Genomic DNA, 22,018 nt, shown 5'->3' with positions numbered 1-22,018 from the left:
CGGTTCAAGTTATGTTCCAATGATTCGATCATTGACCTAATAACCTTGCCAAGTCGATGGCTGGTTTGGTATATACATTAATGGTAATCCAGAAGCTATGCCTTGAAATCCTTGGCTTCCCTTCGTGGAAACATGACTGTAGATTCCCAGTAATCTTCCTCACCTAGATAACCGAGCAATAGTAAGTAGCAGTAGTAATCAGCACATAATAAGCTGACCAAAAATTGAATTCATAGAAAGACACTCGGAAGCATCCCAAACATATAAAAAAAACACAATAGTTCTAACACTAAAAACAAACAGAGTGGCAGTGACAGCATCACTATAGCAGTAGTAGTAGTGAACAGTGACACTGAGTAAGCGATAGCCGAGCCGGCTGACTAGCCGAATTTCACGCTTCTCACAAAACTACACGCGCACTTGCACGTGCAATCCCCACTCTTAACACGTAAACACAGTTTTACACTCACTCTCCTAATGAGACTGGGAAGTGGAAACTATATTTATTAGTGGTTTAATTAATTAATAAATAAATAAATGAAGGACAAGGACAAAAGGATCGTCCATATAACTACCCATTCTCAAACCAAAAGTAACTGCAACAACCCTCACTTCCTCTGCTTCATCACTCACTAACACAGAATCAAAGAGAGGGGTGTAGGAAGTAAAAAGAAAAAGAAACAAAACCACTAATGGAGCTTAGCAAAGTAACACTAGAGATATTCACAAAACTAGAACAACAATGGCTATCAGTTTCACAATGTGGAACAACATCCAAAACTCGCATTCTCAGCATTGACGGCGGAGGAACCACCGCCATTGTCTCCGGCGCTGCCTTGATCCACCTTGAGGATCAGATCCGCTTACAAACCAACGATCCTCACGCTCAAATCATTGATTACTTTGACATCATCACCGGCACTGGCATTGGTGCAATACTCGCTGCAATGATCACAGCTGATGATGGATTTGGTAGACCTCTCTATACTGCTAGAGATGCTGTGAATTTCATTGCTGACAGGAATCATGAATTCTATAAAATGAAATCCGTCGGTGTTTTCCGCCGGCGCCGTAGATTCTCAACGAAGAGCATTGAAAATTTGTTGAAGCGAGTTTTTCAAGGAAAAGAAAGCGAAGGTAAATCTTTGACGTTGAAAGATACGATTAAGCCTTTGCTTATTCCTTGCTATGATCTCAACACTTCAGCACCGTTCGTTTTCTCACGAGCCGATGCGTCGGAGTCACCGAGTTTCAACTTTGAGCTTTGGAAAGTGTGTCGCGCAACGTCATCAACTCCAAGTCTCTTCAAACCGTTTCAATTCGCTTCCGTTGATGGAAAAACCTCTTGCTCAGCCGTGGACGGTGGTTTGGTGATGAACAATCCGGCGGCAGCGGCTGTTACGCATGTTCTTCATAACAAGCGTGATTTCCCGTCGGTGAATAGTGTCGAGGACCTGATGGTTTTGTCCATCGGAAATGGAGCACCCGCGAACAGAGTGCATCGTGATGTTCGTGAATGTTCAACGTCGACAGTGGTTGACATTGCTCTTGACGGTGTTTCAGAAACCGTTGATCAGATGTTGGGAAATGCCTTCAGTTGGAACCGTACTGACTATGCGAGGATTCAGGTACTAAGCCAAATTTGTGAATTTTCTCGATAATTTATGATAGAAGACGTGTCTGGTCCAACATTGTAAAGCACCGACACATATGATTATACTCGATTGTCATTCTTAATTATTAGCTTCAATTATCTAATGTCCGTGTTTGTATCTTTTGCTTCTTACTATTTCTGTCTTATGCACTGTTTGGTTTGACAGAAAGTAGTAAAAAACAGAGGAAGTAGAAAATGGAAATTAACTAAACGTGATTAATTTTAACGGAGTGAATTAGCGGTTTAATTTTTGTGCAGGCATTTGGTTTGGGAGGAAAGGGAAGTTGGGAAGAAACAGAGGTGTTGAACGAGAGAGTGTTACAGTCGTTACCGTTTGGTGGGAAACGGTTACTACAAGAAACTAACGGCAACAGAATTGAGAGGTTTGTGCAACGACTTGTTGCTACTGGAAAGTCTAGTTTGCCACCTAGTCCATGCAAGATTACGCCGTTAGTCTCGTGCTAATGTTTTTTTTTTAACTGTGTAATTTTTTTTCTTAAGAATTTAAATGTGTAAGTTGTATGTAACTTGTATTAAGGTCAGGATATATATATTTTATTTTTTTTTTAACTCGGGAGGTTTTATTTTAGGAAAATGCTCGTTGTCCCGATAATTTGAATCACGAAGTTGTCCCGACCGTTTAAAACACAAATGTATTTATTGCTGTTGACATCATGTTTGGTAAGTGGGAGCAGTTCTTTTTTTTTTTTTTGGAATCAAAGCAATATCCAATCGAAAAGCTTTTGGGATATACTCCCTCCGTCCCTTATTATAAGTCGTCTTTTTTTGAAAAAATTTGTCCCAAAATATAAGTCGTTTTATAATATCTATACCTCATTAATTAAATTTTTCCCAATTTACCCTTAACAGAAATTTTGAGCATTAACAATGAATAGTCGTTTTATATTCATGCACTTTTGACTATGGAGTAAAAACAATGAATAGTTGTTTTGAGCATTAACAGAAATTGGCTACTTTTCAAAATTAGTTTTATTTTCCAAAGCACATACTCCTCTTAAATAATTTTCAATTCTCTGTGCCACCGTCCCATTCATTAATAACAATGGTGCTTCTTCAAAAGTCTAAACAGTGGTATAAATAAATTGGAAAAGTGCTCCTTTGTTGTTCATTAGACTTCTCAAGAAAAGACTTTGCTCATGAAAAAAATAGAGTGATAAAAATTCCAATACTTCCTTAATCAACTCAAGTGCGCTGCAGAATGAAGAGGAGAAAAAAGTTGCTCTTCTAGTTGAGAAAAATACTCCACGTGACTTTGAATCCAAATTGAATCAAGTTGTGAGGCAGATGTTAGAAATCATTCTCCCAACCTGGTACTGAGGATGTCAAGTGGAGAAAAGCTGAGATTATATGAGAAGTTCAAGTGCAGTAGCTGCTGGGGAATTTATTTTTACATATCATGCATTTCATTTTGTTTTTCTTTGACTAAACATTGTTATGTTTCAGTTCATTAGAGTGGTATTGATCTCATCTATGAATTTGAGAAAATGAATTGTTTTTTATTTCTAATATCAAGCTTGCCCATCAACGTTAGTATTAGCATATGAATTGTCATTGTTTAATCCAGTTATTAGCAAATGTTTGACAATGAAACAAAAAAGATGACTATATACGATATGCTGAATTTTTTCATCAAAATGAAGCAAAAGTAACATTAGAAATTGAAATGAAGCAAAAAACACATAATTAAAGATAATGTGATCACAACCCGATCATTATAGGCATCAATTAGAATCATTTCTCAAAGATTGTAAAACATCTTCCACAATAGATGGGTCACATTTCATTTGTGTAGGGAGTTGACCTTCTCTTTGTAATATTGCTTTCTTAATATGTGGAATTTTGTAATTGTTTGAACCTCTTGTCTTCATTATTTCAATCATGCATGATTGCAAGGTTAAAAATACGCGATTAGATTGAACAGCAGAAAAAGCTTCAAATGAACGCTCCACAGCACTCACAAGTTCATCAATAGTTTTTGGAGCTTCCTTGTATTGTAATGACTGAATCGCACTAAAAAACCCAAGGTTTAAGACATTTAGATCAGGAGAATTTGGAGGTTGACACATTAAGCGAATATCAAACCCACCTAACTTAGCCGCTTCACAAAATTCTGCATCTTTGTGATCAATGTGAGTTCTGGCATTATCTTGTTGAATAAAAATCGGATCCCGTACACAATCTTTTGGCCACTTTTCTCTGATGGCAGGTAGAACCTTTTCAATTAAAAAAGTTCTACTAACTTCTTTGGTTACCGAAGTTATTGGTTTTGTTTCTAGTGTCCCTGCAGCTCTATTAACACTGTTTCTTTTAGCTGGCTCTTGAGTGAAAAAAGGAAAAACACCGATTTTTCCTGAAAATACTTCATTCCCTTCTGCATCAAATCTCGGGCGGGCTACAGCAACCAAAAACATTACTTTTGCAATGAAATTTTTGCTCTTGCAAGTGCGCAATGGTTCCTCCTCATCTGGTAGCAAATAATAATGCATGGACTTCTTGGTAATGTAGAACCATTTCTCATCGATATGAACAATGTTATGCATAGTTGTGAAAGTTGGATTATGCGGTATGCTACCACGTTCAAGCATTGACAAACAAAAGTTCAATCGAGAGATCTTGTTTTCTTCTTTCAAAAATGGTTTTATGGCATTAGAGTGACGCCGTATAGTTCCATGGTTAAGAAGTCTTGCCAATGAGGACTTGCTTATATTCAATGCACAAGATAAAGATCTTAAAGTAGTCCTTTTTGATAAAGGAACATTGCGGAATTGAGTGTGGTCGATTTGAACTCTCTTACGTCCACAATTTTTTGTCTTTTTATGAGACACATCACCAACGTCCTTTAGTTGCTTCCAAATACGTTGGATAACTCTTATGGAAACCGGATACAGTGAAGAAATCATTTTTGTTGTACCTTTCTTTAATTTTCTATTCACACTAGATTGCAACAAGAGACGAGATACTGATTTTCTTTCTTCAGTGGTTAAAAATTTACGTGGCTTGCTGCTATCATCAATTTGTGCTTCATTTATATCTCCTAATAAAAAAAATTAGAGTAACATTAAATTAAATCAATAATAGAAGCAACTTCAGAGGCTAGCTATTTGCAATGGTATAGAAGTAGTGAATTAATTCATAAATATGGAATGGAACGTATTAAAAGAAATAATAAGCATAAAAAAAGCGCCCTCTTGTGTGGATGAAAGAACGAGTGAAGGAATGGCAGGGATTGGAAACAAGCATCACTTAATTAAAGTGGTGTAATTTGAACTACATTCTAATTGTAAAACAATAAGAGAAGAAGTATGGTACCGGTAGAATTCAAAATGGAATTTGGGATTGCTTCATCATTCACTTCTGTATTTGTGTCATCGTCATCTTCAAGAGGATTATTCTCTGTAAAGTATGGTTCTTCGTTCAAATCAAATTCTCTCTGACTTCCTCTTATTTCAGAACTCATATTGAGGTCAAGGCCAACAGTAAAATCATCTTCCACTGCCTGGTTAAGGTTTGGTACAATGTTTTGTGATTCCCCTAAAGCAATTTGCTCAATACCTTCATCTTCATCTGCAGCTAATAAATTCAAATCAATATCTATTGTCATTTTGTGAAGCAATGATTTGGAACACACATCATACTTGAATATTTAAGCTGGAATATTGTTAGTTCCCAAAATAAACATTGGTGGGAAAATATGGAGGGAACATTGAAATATCCAATTTTTATTCATCGGTTCTATTGTGAAACTGAAAAAAAAAAAAAAAAAAAAAAAGGTTAGCATCAAAATTGAAGAAAATATAGCAACTTTTCATATGTCTATTGGTTACCGTTCCAATAACTGCATATGGAGTAATTGAGAGAGTAATTTTAGAGATAGTGGATTATAAATGTGGAGTAAAGTAAAGAGAAGAATTTTGAAATGATAAAATTTTAAATAGGGGTAATTTAGAAAATTTATTTAAAAGAACCTACAACTTTATTGTTACTAACCACCTTTTCTTAATCTTGATGATATAGTTATTTGCGATTTATAATAAGTGACGGAGGGAGTAGAAAGTGAGAGGAAAGTTTGATGATTTTTTTTATTGTTTGGTAGAAGTGAAAAGTGAATGGAATGTGAGAGGAAAGAAAGTGATATATTTCGTAAATAACATAAATATCTTTACATTAGAATAAAATATTATCAATGGAAAAATTAATGTTAATATTTATATTAATATATGTATATATTTTTATAATAATGTATTTTAAAATAAAATATTATTATAGAATTTATTTATTAATTAAATTATTGATGCATCATTCTTATTAAATATTTGTTGCAAATCGAGATGCATTTGGTACGCATAACCACTATTGCAAGCAAAATTGGAAAATAACTCAAGCACGTCAATCAAAGCAAGGGTAAGAATGTTCATTTGGAAAAATTGAACAATCTTCCGATTTTCTTTACAATTTTGGAGGGAAAGCTTTTATGTTGTAGGTCCCACCAAAATTGATCTTTCCTCACCCTTTCTTTGGAGATACAAACTATGGAAACCCAATTCCCCGTAAACTTTCAATCTTTCATAACATCTTTCCTTCCTCTATCGGTAGTTCCAAACACAGCCTAAACGCAAACAAACTCCCCTCAAAAAAATAAACGCACCTCAATAATAATAATAAATCACATTTTAAGTTTAATGAATAAATGATGATTTCGATCTATATTATTTTGTCACATAAACTCAAATTCTGACCTCAATAAAGAAATTTTTTCTACGTTATCTCTTGATGAATTGGGGTATCTATAAAAAAAATCGTAAAATATTACCCAAAGCATTTCACAATTCACACTGCATGCAGTTTTACAAATTTCAACAAATAATTTAGCTTATGATGATCAACATCGTGCGTGGATTCGCCATTAATTTCAAGTACGTGCACAACACATGACTAAAGTTTGGTTAGTCAATAGAGTCATATCTCACATGCGGATTATGATATACACTTTTGAGAAAATAATGGCAGTTCAACCATTTTTAAGTCTTTTTGTTAAAATATAGTTTGGGATCATGATTCATCAAATAAGACTTAGTTTGGTATGAACATGCATGTGAGAATTTTTTTTCAAACACGTGCATGCGAGTATACAACAAACAAAATCCTGCTGTCTGATGATACGCAAAATTATCAGGATATTTTGTATATATTTAGATTGACAGAAATTGAATAAATAGTGTAGAGTTTTTCATCCCTCATAAAATAAGGATGATATAGTAAACATTATAATAGATGAGAGATACAATTAAAGAAGGCTAAAATAATCTAGTATACATCACAATATAAATATCTTTTACACTGATAATCAATTATAATGGTTGAATGATTAGAAATGTTTAACTTTTATATATCATAATTGTTTTTTTAAAGACACGTATGAATTGGTGTGATATATAAAGTGTACATCATCCGGTCACTATTATAAACAAAAATTAATATTTTAGATTCATTTGATAAATAATGTATGTGGACTTTAATATATAAATTATATACATCATTTATGGAATAAACTTAAAATGTGAATTTTTATTTATAATAATGAACCGAATGTTCAAATTGGTTTTTTTTTTTTTTTAAATTATCTACCTACTTTCTTCTTCCTCCAAATCCTTACTCCAATATTGGAGGATGTTATTGGTGCCTTGGTGGTGACTTCGCTCTAGGCGTGAGGTAAGTTTGAGTAAGAGTGACTTCGAGCATACTCTATCAAGTCATGGCTCTATGATGCATTTGTGGGGAAACCACATTGTATGGATGGTTTTGCGCACAAGGCTTCATGTGGACCATTTTTATGAGTATTTAGAAAGGTAAAAAAGTACCATTTAATTTCACATTAGTACCATTTAGTAGTCCGGTCATGGAGACATGGACCAACCAACCGACTGCAATAAGTGATAGTTTCTTGCATGAGAAAATTTTACTTTCAACCCTAACATGTACTTTTTTTTTTCTCCCCCACAAAATCTCTAAAACTCCAAATATGTCTCTATAGCTATCATATTTTTTAAATATAAAAGTCTCTCACTCCCACCCCACAGTATTCCAGAATTTGTGTTTGCTAAAATTCATATTAAAAAGTATCGAAAAAAATCAAGTCGTGTCTTTGGATTTAGTTTTTTTTTTCCTTTTGTGGTGGTCGGGGTTTGAATCCCGAATCCTGCATATATTATGCATTGTCCTTACCAACTGAGATAAGCTCACGAGGACAAAATTTAGGGTTTGAAAAAAGGAGGACTAACTTTTCTTTTTTAAATTACTAACAAAATAATGTGTTTTTTAAAATAAATTAAATGTAATTGAAGTATTATAAAATCATTTGTCATGTTTGTTATTTCGATATTTTAAAAATATTTTATAGTATCCATAATTTAAAAAAAGAAAAGTAAAGCATTTCCTCTTTTCATTAAGTTAGGTTTTTTCTTCTTCATAAAACATGTAATATATGTTGGATTATATGAATATTTATTCGGGAAAAAAGGAGGAAGTCAAAAACATTATCAATTAAAATGTTAGTAATAGTCATTTTACAACTCTGTTCAATGAAATCTAAATTTCATCTTTTAAAATTATAATGTCAAACTCTTATCTTTTACTATATAACATTTCATGGTCTAAAAAAATCCACGGGAGATTATTTGAGTATTGACTTTATTTATTTTTTTAATTAAAGTGTGATTATTTGAGTATTAGCTTCATATTTTTTTAATTAAAGTGACATTAATGTCAATTTTACAACGGTCTTTAAAGGGATTCAAACTTACCACCTTAAAATTACAAGGTTAAACTCGTTCCATTCAGCTAGCACCTCAAGTGTATTAACGTCAAGCCAGTCTTGCTAAAAGAAAGAAAAACTTAAGTAATTCACATAGTTATAAAATCATTTTAGAAAATATTGTTAAACAATTTTTTTTTGACAGAAATTAAACAAAATAATTATAAAATTGATTTCTTTTATCAAACACTAAAAAATATATTAGGATTTCAGTTAATCTTTTAAGACACGTGTTAAAGAACTCTATAAAAAATATATTTTAAAAGTCATGCATTCAACTTTTTAAAAATTAAAATATTATGATTTTTGATTCAAAATTGTTATTGTTGAATTTCTTAACATGTGTTTTTAAGATACAAATTAACAAGTCTCGTCTTTTATATATGATCACACAAGACACTTGTTTTTAAAACTCTTGTTAGTATTTTCATCTTAATTAGTATTTCAGAAACACCAGTTAGCATGACCCAAAAGTAAAAGAGTATAAATATACCACGTAATACATTGATGACACTATATACCGTAGTTAGTTTGGTCCACTCAATTCATTAGCTACATTATGATCATTTATTTTTAGTATGGACCAATCATTCTTGAAAAATTTAGCTATAAGGACATTCATAATCAATGTGATGAGGATAGGGTCGAGCATAAGTAGTTGGTCAACAATCTGTTTAATAATGATGACAAATTTTAGGACACAAGCTAGTAAGTGACCCAAATGCCAAATAAAAAGGCAAAAGAGCCGTGAGGGTTAAGAGATATCGGTACTACGAAGTGGGCCATCCTAGAATCCTATAGGACCCAAGTTAATAATGTAATGATATGTTGAAAATTCGCATGTCCTAATGTGTTAATCCTTGTGCTTGACAATTTGATTTGATTAATATGTTGTTTTCCAGAGTTATTGTTCCTTGAGAATTTTAAAGTACACTTAAAACCTCATACGTGATGGCAAAAGAGACTTGAATAACAACTAAATGGACATGCGTGTAGTGTAGACAATCACAAAATATATAGGCAGAAAAGGTCGTGCTAACAGGAGCTTTCGGAGCAATGGTTAAAGAATCTATAAATATAAATTTTATCTTGAAAATATAAAATGTTATTTTTGATAAAGTAATTATTACACAACTTTTTTATAAAAACTTACTTATTTTGGATGTTTAACCAATGTCCTTGAGACACTAGTTAGCATTTTCCATATATAAAAGATGGCATCAATTGAGGGTGGTAAAATCTTACAAACTGTGTCACACTATAGAGTTTTTCTTATGGAGAAAGAGACAAGATATGGACATTTTTCTTATAATTGAAAATATTTGGATTTTTTTGGTTCAATAGTCTAGTGACTAGAATTCACTTTTTAAAGTGAATAAGTAGGGTGTCTGGAGTTCGGACTCCAGCCTCCGCATATAACAATTCAGTATCAATGTCATTTGTGTTATGTTCACGGTGACAAATATTTGAGCATTTTTTTTTTGGTCAAGAAATATTTGAACATTTTATTTGGTGCAAGAGTTAATTTTTGCTTCTATATATATAACAAATAACAAGAAAAATAGGAGTTTTCTTAAATAAAAAAATATTGGAGTGGAAATTTAATTTCTTTGAAATTTTTACCATGCATTTTTTAATGGTAGCACTAGCAAGGGAGAAATACACCGTGGTGGTATATAGGGCATGGTTTAAGAGAAGTTTGAGGTATATATACATATGTTTACAACTGATACCATAATCTAATTAACGTTGATTCGACAAAATAAGAGGAAAAAAATCGAGTTTTGATGCAATATTTAGTTTTCTTTCTATTATTATTAAACTATCAACGGTTAAGTCATCTCTCTTTCATGTATCAACATTACATATAGATTTTACCCGTGAAGAGTGACGTTGATCGTTGTTAAAGTTTCAAACAATTTTTAAATATCGGTCAATCTTAGACTATATATGATATATTACTTCCTCTCACCCTAGAATTTGCCAACAACAATGCTAGGATCTTTTCAAATAGAGTTTTAATGAATAATTTTATCCGTCTAAAGAGCATCATGATTTTAGGGAATCTAGGTTTCAAATTCAATCCATGCATATAGTACAAAGCTACCTATGTCTTTAGTTCTATTTAAAGAAAACAAAGAAGATAAAAACTTTCGATTCTCATTACTCTTGGAATAATAAGTCGTTGAGGGCATTGATGGATATCTCAATTTAAGATATGGACATCAGCTTACTGTACTATAAGGTACTGTCCTAACAATAACATGTCTGGTTACTAGTTTCATGTAAATGTCAGGTTATGCCTCAGGGCCGGCCTTGTACGAAGGACTCCATCCATTCAATTAATCTTCTGATTTCTGAGTTGGTAATCATTCCATTAAAATGTCATATTCTTATTTCTCTTCTTTTTCATAATTATCACTTGAAGAAGGTTAACAAGTTAACAACGCAACTTTAGTCATTGCAAATAAACCTAAATTAACTTCCTTTCTTACACTTTTCTTTCTTTGCAATTGATGGTCACGCATGCATGACATGCAAATTCACGATGCTTTTTTTTTTTTCTTTTGTAAGTAATGTAGTGGCCATAGAGCTCATACAATTTAATTGTGGAGAAATGAGGTGTTCGGGGTTCGAACTCCTGCATTACATATAAAATATAATATCTCTACCAACTGAGCTAAGTTCACGGGGATACGATGTTTTAATCTAACAAAACTTGATAGTCTGTCCAAGCTCAATTATAGACAACAGTTTACACTTGGTCTATAGACAAAATACATTAGTTATACGATGAATCAATAAAAAATAACATTTTGTTTATAATCGAGACACCAGATTGAATATTTAATTGACAGAGTGTAATATTAACCTTAATTTATGTCTCACTAACATATTAAATAGTTGTAGACCAACATAAAATTTAATCAATGTAATGTGATAGTAACTTTTATTCTTAATCGGTGTTGGCTGTTCAGCTAATTATTTTTAAATTTCTAATTCATTTACTTCCTTCCTTCCAAAATGTAAGCAGAAATTGGTCAACAAAAATTAATGTGTCTGGTACAAAATATTGAACCAGATACATCAACTTATGTTAATAAATTTTTCCTTACATTTTCGAACGGAGGGACCAAGTGTCTTTCAAGTTTGACAGATAAAAAAAATGTTTTGTCTTTTTTTGGTTTTTCTTAGCTTGTATAATTCTCTTCCTCTTTGTCCTAAAAAAAATCATTCCCTTCCTTTTCATGCACAAATGCAACTCATAATTGTTGTATGCTACAATTAATTTCAGTTCTATACTATTAATTGTCCTGTAGTGTTAGCTAGAGTTCCTCCCACTAAAACTCTGGTTTGAATGCCTATAAATTATTTGTCATTCTTTAAGGTGTGTTAGGATTGAAGATTTAGGAAGGGAAGGGAGGGGAGGACTCATTTTTCTTTTCTAAATTACGGACATTATAAAATGATGTTTAGAAAATTGAATTAACAACATGATTGATGATGATATAATACTTCAAAAACACTTAATCTATTTAAAAAAAACATTTTACATTGTTCGTAATTTAAAAAATAAAAGTGAACCCTCCCCTCCCTTCCCCTCCTAAACCCTCAATCCAAACACACCCTTAGAGTTTCACGTGTTGATGATTTCCTTACTAGATAGTTAAAGAAAATTTCTTTAGAATGATCAGTGTGACTTAAAAATATTATTTTAAAGGAAAATCTGGATTTTAAATAAGTTTTGAACACTATTTTAAGTTGGTTATGTAACTTGATTAAGACATTATGTTTAAGGAGAAAGTCTTACATAGGCACAAATACAAATGAAAAATGGTTAGGCACACATATATAAATTGATAAAGTTAAAAGAGAAAATAATTGAATGATGTGACTTGATGTTTTCTCATTTATTTTTCTCCATTTATGTGAGTGTGCCCAAACATTATTAATTTGTATTTGTGCCTAGGTAAGACTTTCTCTGTGAGTGTATGCGAAACTTTTTAAAACGATTTATCAGTCGATTTAAAAGAACATGTTTTAATTTTTAACCTTGATAATTAACAACCGTTTAACATCTTTGATTTTAAATGTGTTTTTGTTGTCATAGTTAAAGTTAGTTGCGTGCAAACAACCGACTTGAAAATGACATTGTTTTACGGCGGCTTAATAATGTATTAAAAAATAAAGAAATTTTCTTGTAAATAGATAAAATAGAATATCACAACTACATACTACCAAATAAAATAATCTTCTATCTCGTATTAGTTTTTTTTTCTACCAACAATGTAGATAAAAAACACAAGCCTCGACAAATATATATATATATATATATATATATATATATATATATATATATATATATATATATATATATATATATATATAATTTTTAGTTCTGAACTTAAAAAAATGAAGATCTAAATAGAATTTCATAATTTCTTAATTGTGAAATTTCAGAAATAAACAAGAATCTATATGTATCTTCTTCATCTCTAAAAGTTCAAACTAAAAAATGATGTTGAGATAATGTCATTTGATTCTCATCTTTGTTATCGTTGTTGTTGGTAGAAAAAAGAAAAAAATAAGAGATATATGTTTCACTTGCCAAAAAAAAGAGAGAAATATATCGTTGAGGTAGTATATGTTTCATTTGCCAAAAAAAAAAAACAGAGATATTTTTTTTTTTTGACTAGGCAGAAATATGTTTCATATTTAATTAACTATCAATGATTCATGATCGTCAGTTGATTTACATCAATTAGTCTTCGTTTATCCACTTACTTATGTATCATCGTTCAAATGATATGTAACCTGAAGTGACATAAACAATATATATTAGAATAAACACCAAAATAAATAATTATAAACTCCATAAAAAAAATTATATATAAAAAATAATATGCAAGTCAGAAAATAAAGCGAGGAAACACGTACCTCAAATCCATGGCCTTCAAATATAGTATTTGCCAAAAACTGTAGTTCCTTTCCTCACATACACTTCTCTTTATAGACCTTGATGAATCTCTTTTTGACAAAACTTGATGAATCTCTTGTAAGGTTAGTATAGACAATCATTATTAATATAGATAAAAATGCAATATTAACACACACAAAAAAAATAACAATGCAATGTGTGTGTGTGTGTGTGAAATTAATAAATAAATAGAGTATCTTTTTCCTCCTAAAAAAATAGAGTATCTTTTTTATGATATTTCCGTCAAAAAAATATAAAATAAATAGAGATCTTATAATGAAGCATTGTGTTACAGAGATTCTCAATGGCCCAAATATAGCAATGGATACATCATATGCCATGGTGACTAGTGACTACAATCTATACCCTTATTATGCGGGGAATCTCTGACTCTGAAACAAAATAAAATCCATGAAAACATTAGCCAGATAAGAAATAGTCGAGGTTTTGTTCTTTCCTTTCAACGTTATATGTATACATGCAACTAGGCTAGTTGGTATTTGTCGTCTCATTAGCTAGGCAGGGTCACGAGAGATTCCCAACACATCATGTGTAGGTAACAAATCCATAAAAACAAACTTTGAATGCTACGGTGGTATCTAGAGCTTTTCTTCATAGAGCACCATATTGTTTATTTGTGCACAATTATAAAGACTAATCTTTTGAGTTGATAGGAAAATAATTAAAAGTAAAATTCTCTCAAGAAATTTAATATTGTTGAATTCTCATATCTACATTTAAACTTAGGATCTTTAATTGAGTTGAAAGGTATCTGTCTATCATCATCTCATCTTTGTTTGTTTGATGTGTATCAACATCCGATCCCGTGATATAATTAGATCATTTTCTTAACTATGTTTACTCCAAAAAAATTGTGAGTAATTTATCAAACAATCAATGAGTTGGCCACATAAGTAAATTTGTAAGTGGTATACACAAACTAATTTTTACTCCACATAGAAATTTGTTTGTGACTAATTTTGATGGTTGATACCAATTAGGAATTTTAAGATGGTATCAGAGTCTTTTCAATATTTATTGGGTCACCTACTATCAGATTTTTGCTATCGGGTTACCCATCATTTATGTCTACGAACTAAGTTCAATAGTATTGGTCGTGAGAGGGGGTGCTTAAAGTCCCATACTGGATAGAATATGGTCTGACAATGTGTTTATAAATAGGGACAATCATCATCTCACAAACTGGTTTTGTGAAACTGTGTTAGATCTAACCACGATTTCTAAGATACTGGATAAATTACGCACAATTTTTAAGTGTAATCTAAAAAAAATGTTTTCTATATTTACCTATTTAACAGTGAATTTAAATTTTAAACTAATTTTATCTAATGCATGTGCGTATAAACAAAATTCATGGGAAGAATTTTCAAAACACATCCATCACTTACAAGGTTTTTCCATCACTTATGTGGTTATATTTTTAATTTTATATGTGGGAGTTATTACTTTTTTAAGAAAAGGAAGTTATTTCTAACGGAAGACTTATAATGTATTTTTTTTATATAAATCAACGAGGTGCAAAAAACCCAAAAGAAAGCATCTTAATTAGGTTGACATCATATCCCTTAACCATCTAAAGCAACACATCAAAGAAAAATATATTAAAAATCACACAATATAGAACAAACGTCTTGGGTGATTAGACCATTCTTTAATAGTGATTAATCACTATTTTGAATTGTATGTCTAATATAGTTCACCATTCTTTAATAGTAATTAATCTTTATTAGAAAACATGTTAGATATACAACTCAAAATTTATTCTTCTAATAGAATTTTCTCCATACTCAAGAGTCGAACATCAATCATATGACAATTTGCTAAAGACGTTGAGTATCTTAAAACTCAGTCAAACTCATTGTTGGTTTTATAATTTATTTATTTGTAAGATATATGTATATTTTTTACAATATATTGATCTTTCATTAATCAAAGAGTGGCAATATATCAAGAGCTGCTAATGACATCAATACAAGACGACATGAGAAAACTCAACTAAATAAAAGCAAAGATGCATTTGACATATGGTTAGCATTCTCCATTAATTTAATTGTAATGTCTATTGAGTACTTGAATTGAATATAGCAAGCACAGCATAGCATATACCATCACGTGGCAACTTGATTCCTTGCTATGGATCATCACCAAATAGGAGATCTTAACAAGCTCACAAGGTTTTGGACATAAGCTTTTTTTTTCCTTCAAGTGTTTCGGACATAAATAAACTTAAGCGCGCACACCGAAGAAAAAGAATAGAAAAAGAAAAAAAATCAAATATATATATACATACTTTTTTGGTAATAAAATAATATACATTTTTAAATAACTAAATAGTACTTCATATGACTTTATGTGTAAGCGTTCAAATAATTTTTCTCAAGGTTGTGACCAACCAAATAATTCTCATCACCAAATATATCTTGACCTCCCATCGACATAGTCATATCTAATGAGTAGATCGGAGCCCTCTTCCTTAGTCATAAGCAATGCGTTAATTGGACTGAATTATAATTTATAGCTATTAATAAAAATAAATTTGGCACCAAAAAATATATTAATGTAGTCTATTGTAAAGACAAACGTCTTTCCATGAGTTCAACTTAATTGTCATTGTCATAACATTATATAATATGTAAGGGTTGAACTTTAAATCTTAATTATTATTTTTTTCTGGTGTTTGAGATTCGAACCTCAGATATTATATATATTATGTGTTATTTCTACCAACTGAGTTAAACTAATGATACCAACTTAAATCTTAACTAGATATCCCACTCATGTGAATTCTCAACAATTAGATATTTGACAAAAAAAAAAAAAAAAAACTAATTTTTGTGATTAGATAATGCTGATATTTACTTGCTTGTTAAAAATTAAAATAGTCTCAAGTTCCGTCCTGTGTGGGTTTGTACGTGAGCGGAAGAAAAAGACAAACGAAAATTGTATGGAGCAGTGGGAAATGGCAGCAAATGATCAACCGTTGACGTTAACTTATCAACCACGAGGAAGCTTCTTCACCCTCGTCCGTAAATGTACAGCCTTGGTACACTACTATGGTGTGTGTTAATATTAGTTAACTTATTGTTTATTATTATTATAAAGAGATACACTCATCATCTTACAAACAAGTTTTATAAGAACGAATTAGACTCAATTTCAATATGATATCATACTTCAAGATCTATTGAACCATTTGTTATTAGGTTTCCGATATTAAACTACTCATAATTTATATCCATATAAAGGAATGTGTTAAAGAGTTTCACATCAAATAAAATATGATCTCAACATAACATGACAAATTTCATTATAATCAACCACCATTTACGAGATCAACCACATGCAAATTCAGATTGAGAAAGACAGATGTTATTTTTATAATTTAGTGATTAGACAACTAGAATAACGGGGGATTCCATCCCATGCCGCTCAAATTGGGGGAAACAAAATAAGAGTAAATGATAAAAGGAAGGGGATACATACCATTGAATTTCATCTCACCCTTTATTAACTATCCAAACAACGAAACCTTAACTTATTTCATTCCATTACACCATTTTTCATCATTCTAAACATATCCTAAAACAATTTACCGACATACAAATAAGAAGAATAAATTGACCTAATTAAATTGTATTTTGAAACAACATTCTTTAGGAATTTTCCCTAAAAAAACACTCTTCGGTAATTTATTTGTAGAAAATAACGTAAAAATAATTAAGTGACATGTCAAAAGAAAAAAGAAGTTGACGAATGACATTTTTTCACTTTTTATAATGCATAAAAATGTTCAATAGTTTGTACAAAAAAAATGTTCAATAGTTTGGTAAAAAGTAGGTTAAGGGTTTTTCTATACGTAAAAATAGATTTTTTTTTTTTATTCCGATAGAAAACAGATGATTTGTTTTAATAAAATAGATTATTTTTGTTAATTTTTTGTTTTCAAATCTACATTGGAGTTGGACTGGATATATTCTTGTGCATGCATGGATTGTGTTGTAAAAAAACAATCAAAAAATAAATAAAAAAATTACCTGCATGTAGGGATGGCAACGCGGGCTGCCTTGCCCGTTTTAGATACGTCCGCTTAAGTCCATATAAAGCCAGATTGAGATAGGCCGAGTCAATTTAAGTGGTGGAATTTAAATTTCATCCCGTTTCGTTTAGTGATGACAGACTAGTTGGCGGATCAATCTGTCAAATAAATAAAATATTTTTTAAATGCATTTTTTTACCTTTTGTTGTTATAAAAAATTACGTTGATGTTATTTAAAGAAAAACAGCAGCAGGTTAAATTTTGGTAAAAAAAAAAAACTTATGATACAAATCTAACACTGTCAATGTAATCAAAAGAGACAACATCATTTTATTTTTGGTAGATAGACGAAATAATAAAGCCATTATAAACTCACACACATAAGTGGAGGTACCGGGGTTCGAATCCAGGTCATGGCATCTGACCTAACAATTTCGATATTTTGCCAGTTGAGCTAGGACTTCTAGATGAGACAACATCATAATTAACGGCAACAATGTCGTCAATTTAGGCGCCTTTTTGACTTGAATGTTAAAAAATCAATTTCAGTTAGAAATATGTTCTTGTTGGGGGTGGATGTGGGTGGGGGGGTGTTGCGGTGGCGTAGGCGGTTGTGGGCTTGGGAGGAGAAGTTGGTAGAGGAGTGTAGAGTTTTATTACTAACAGTTTCTTTGCAGGAATCAGTGACAAACATATGGCTTTGATTACCTAAACAGGAGGGTGGGTATTCTGTGCGTGGAGTATATGACATGCTGACATCACAGGAGCAGCCCCAATTACATCATCATATGAAGTTAATTTGGTATAAACAGGTTCCTCTCAAAGTATCTATCCTTGCTTGGCGACTCCTGAGAGATTGGTTACCTACAAAAAATAATTTGGCAAACCGTTGCATTTTACCTTTGGAGGCGCGGTTGTGTGTTTCTAGTTGTGGGAACGTTGAAGATGTTAATCATTTATTTTTGTCTTGTGTAACTTTTAGTGCATTATGGCCAATGGTGCGGGCATGGCTAGGAGTGGTAGGGGTCGAATCTCAATCAACTTCAGATCATTTTTTGCAATTTATTAATTACGCAGGTTGTTTGAGAAGATGACGGTCTTTCTTCCACTTGATTTGATTGCTTCGTGTTTCGGTGTTGTGGAATGAAATGGATGATAGGATTTTTAGAAATAGACAAAGTACTCTGCCACAAATGTTAGATAAAGTGAAATCAACTTCTTTGTGGTGGTTAAAGGCTAGCAATGTTGTATTTAGTTTTGGTACTCATCAGTGGTGGTCGAACCCGCTTTTATGTCCGTGTATTGACTGATTTGGTTGTAATTTTGTTTGGACCTTGACATTTTCGTGATTATTTGGCACACCTTGTGCGATAACAATTACGGTGTCCGTGTTAATATATCTTATTTTTGTTTGTTCAAAAAAAATGTCATCAATATAAATTCAACGACATTAAACAAATCTCGAACTAAAAGCTTTCTGCCAACATAAAGTAAATTCGAAAATAGCACAACGGCAGCAATGCACTCTTCTCTCTCTCCATAATAAAGTTTCCTTCTCAATGTCCCTCTAGATATGTCATTGTTACTTGTACCAAAAAAAAAAAATGTCATTGTTATAAAAATTATAATTTTTTTTTGTCAAGTAGTTTAGTGGTTAGAGAAATTCACCTAAAAGATGAATAAGTGAGGTGTCCGGGGATTCGAACCCCGACGCCTACACATTTGTGCATTATCCCTTATCAAATGAGTTAAGTTCATAGGGACTAAATTTATTTAAATAACAGGTAATATTTGTTTTTTTTCTTATTGCAATGTGTTATGATGGACTGTTGGACTTGGACCACTCCACTTTAACTTGGCTTAAACGCACTTTTTATCTTTTAAATTTGCAAAAGTTGCAATTTTAGCCCCCTATTAAAAAAATAGCAAAAATGACCCATGTTTATCACCTTTTGCAAAACCTCAATTTTGATTTGGTCAATCCTACATGTCATGCCAACTGTGTATTTTTTAAATTAAAAAAAAAAACAAAAAGCCACACATGCATTTACGGAATTAAAAAAAAAAAAGGAAAGAAAGGAGAGGCACGTGAGTTCCTTCTTCTTCATCCATTTCTTAAAGAAAATCCATAATATCATTATATCATTCAAACATAAACCCAGGATTAACAAACCAAAAATCCAGCAACAATAAACTAACAAGAAAAATTCAAGCTAGAATTAACAAAATCCAACGGCAAAATAAATCCAGAATTAACAAACCAAAAATCAAGCTAATTCAAGCTAAACACTACTTCAAAAACAATAATTAACAAACGAGAAATCCAACAACAACATGATATTACAAATGTTTAGAACAATAGATTTCCATGGATAAGAAAACACTGCAAGCTAACTAAATTGAACCTTCCAACAAATATACCATCTTTCCTTTTCATGTTTACAGTAACAAACAAACCTTGTAATTTTGTACAGATAAGAACACAACCGCCGGACCTTTTGTTGTGGTAATATAATTCATTTTAGCCTCTTCAAACAAAAAATAGGCCATTCCTTATCAACCTAAATAATAAATTTAGCAATGTATATGGACGAAGAATTTGCGAGTTTTGAGAAAAAATAACTACCCGTGTATGAATTGTAAGTTAAAACAAAACTCTTTAGTGACTCATTTAGAGAAAAAAAACTCTAGTAAATCGTTTATAGAAAAACAACGTTCAAACAATGAATTTACATAAATATAAGTGGTGTATATAATTCTTCTCTTTTTTATGTTGAATATAATAAAAAAACACTAACTTTTTGTAATTAGTACATTTGTCTCATATATGATTTTTAATAAGTTTTAATTAATAATTTATTTGTTCTCATTGTTAATTATATGATATAAGATTGTAGTTTGAAACGACATTTTTTTTTTTTTTGTCAAGTTGTCTAGTGACTATAATTCATTTTTTTCAAAGTGAATAAGTGGGGTGTTTAGGGTTTGAACCCCAACCCCTGCATATAATTATGCATGTTCCTACCAACTGAGCTATGCTCACGGGGACGAAACGACACTCTTTAATAAGTGACAAATAAGTCATATATTTATATCAGTTTATAAATTAAATTGTATTTTGTAACGCCACTCTTTGATAATTTATTTGAAGAAAAAAATAAAAAATTAACTAACATAAAAGAAAACGACGGAGTTGGTGAACACATTTTATCACTTTTTATATACATGAAAACATGATTATTTTAATCCTATAGATAATAGATGTTTTTTTAACAAGGAATAAAATGACACGTGTCAATAATTTACAGGGATTATTTTTGCTAAATCTTTGTTTTCTCCGTTAATATTGCACGCTTCAATAAAGAACCATGTTTTTAGGCACTATGCACGCATTTTGGTGGATATGAATATATCAAGACGTCTCTTTTATGAGATTATGATGGAAAGGGATGTTTACACATTTGATGTGGAGGTTCAATATGAGAAACTATTGATATTCTGTCACCATTGCAATCTCATCGATCATACAGTGTTGAATCGCAAGTGGTTGCATCCAAAGAAACCAATGAAAAATTTTGATTAAGGAATGAAGCCAACAAATAATCAGCTTGCTGACACAAAAAAAGTAACACAACAATATATACCTCATGAGAAGGAGGTTGAAGTAGGCACATAAAAGCAAATTGAATCAGTAGCAACTCATGTTGACAACACACATGATTTAGTGGCGCAGATTCAAGCCACAGTGAATGATCAGGTTATGGTGACATATATGAACATGCACATGTGGAACAAGAGAATAAACAAGTTCCTGTTGAAGAGGAACCTCTTTTGATACCAGTTATATCCCAGCCGAATTTTGAGCATAATGTATTCCAAAACAATATTATACAAGAGGAACTAGCTCATACTGATACTTCCCATACTGAGAACCCCCTTCCCCAGCACGGCAGCACCGCTACCCGGTGCTTCAGAATGTCTTGGAATTGCTTCGTCAAATAAGGGCTACGAAAAATGACGCTTCAAACGAACATTTTACTCCTCATTTGTTGAAGAAGCAGAAGAAACAACTCACCAAAGTCACTACACACAACACCCGTTCCAAGGGCGACTGAGGAGCATATTTTCCTTTAGGGCCACTTCTTTTTTCTCTGTTTTTTTCCCCCTGTTTGTTTTTCTATCTTTGATGGTTTTGGTGTTGTATATGATAGTGTTTTTGGAGGTGCCAATCTTGTTAGATGTCTGAGTCTCCTCTTAATGTATTTCCTTTCTTCTCACTTATAAAAAAAATCTATAGTGAGCTAGGTTACTCTCGTGCGATGTAGAGTTGTGTTGTAGGAAAAATGATCAGAAAATTATACTACCTCTGTCCCTAAATATAGGAGTTTTTTGTCAAAATTGCGGAGATCAATGTTCCACAAATCGCGTGTCAACTCGGCGAGTTTACGTGTTTAGGTGCTAAAAGCGTTTTAACTCAGAGGTAAACTCGATTTATGG

At 31.7% G+C, this 22,018-nt stretch overlaps 2 protein-coding genes across 2 annotated transcripts; one reads left to right on the top strand and one right to left on the bottom strand.

Annotated features, from left to right (window-relative positions):
• Positions 1 to 569: 569 nt before the first annotated feature.
• Positions 570 to 2,300, top strand: LOC25499120 (probable inactive patatin-like protein 9). The gene is made up of 2 exons (XM_013594284.3): positions 570 to 1,628; positions 1,913 to 2,300. The coding sequence occupies exons 1-2, from the start codon at positions 693 to 695 to the stop codon at positions 2,117 to 2,119; spliced, it is 1,143 nt and encodes a 380-aa protein (XP_013449738.1). The 5' UTR covers positions 570 to 692; the 3' UTR covers positions 2,120 to 2,300.
• Positions 2,301 to 3,396: 1,096 nt separating this feature from the next.
• On the bottom strand, positions 3,397 to 5,276 carry LOC112416717 (uncharacterized). Its single transcript, XM_039828012.1, has 2 exons — positions 4,985 to 5,276; positions 3,397 to 4,709 (listed from the first exon to the last, which is right to left on the bottom strand). The coding sequence occupies exons 1-2, from the start codon at positions 5,274 to 5,276 to the stop codon at positions 3,397 to 3,399; spliced, it is 1,605 nt and encodes a 534-aa protein (XP_039683946.1).
• Between the last annotated feature and the right edge of the window lie 16,742 nt (positions 5,277 to 22,018).

The sequence above is a fragment of the Medicago truncatula genome, chromosome 7 (genome assembly GCF_003473485.1).
Source record: "Medicago truncatula cultivar Jemalong A17 chromosome 7, MtrunA17r5.0-ANR, whole genome shotgun sequence".
NCBI classification, from domain to species: Eukaryota; Viridiplantae; Streptophyta; class Magnoliopsida; order Fabales; family Fabaceae; genus Medicago; species Medicago truncatula.
The sequence above is the reverse complement of the archived record's forward strand: the minus strand, read 5'-3'. Positions and strand labels throughout refer to the sequence as shown.

Bases quoted from the DNA above. Each gene is read 5' to 3' on its own strand.
- LOC25499120 (XM_013594284.3), top strand. From the start codon at position 693: ATGGAGCTTAGCAAAGTAACACTAGAGATATTCACAAAACTAGAACAA. The intron at 1,629-1,912 runs GTACTAAGCCAA...ATTTTTGTGCAG, and splicing joins CTGACTATGCGAGGATTCAG to GCATTTGGTTTGGGAGGAAA.
- LOC112416717 (XM_039828012.1), bottom strand. From the start codon at position 5,276: ATGACAATAGATATTGATTTGAATTTATTAGCTGCAGATGAAGATGAA. The intron at 4,710-4,984 runs GTACCATACTTC...TTTTTTTATTAG, and splicing joins TTCCATTTTGAATTCTACCG to GAGATATAAATGAAGCACAA.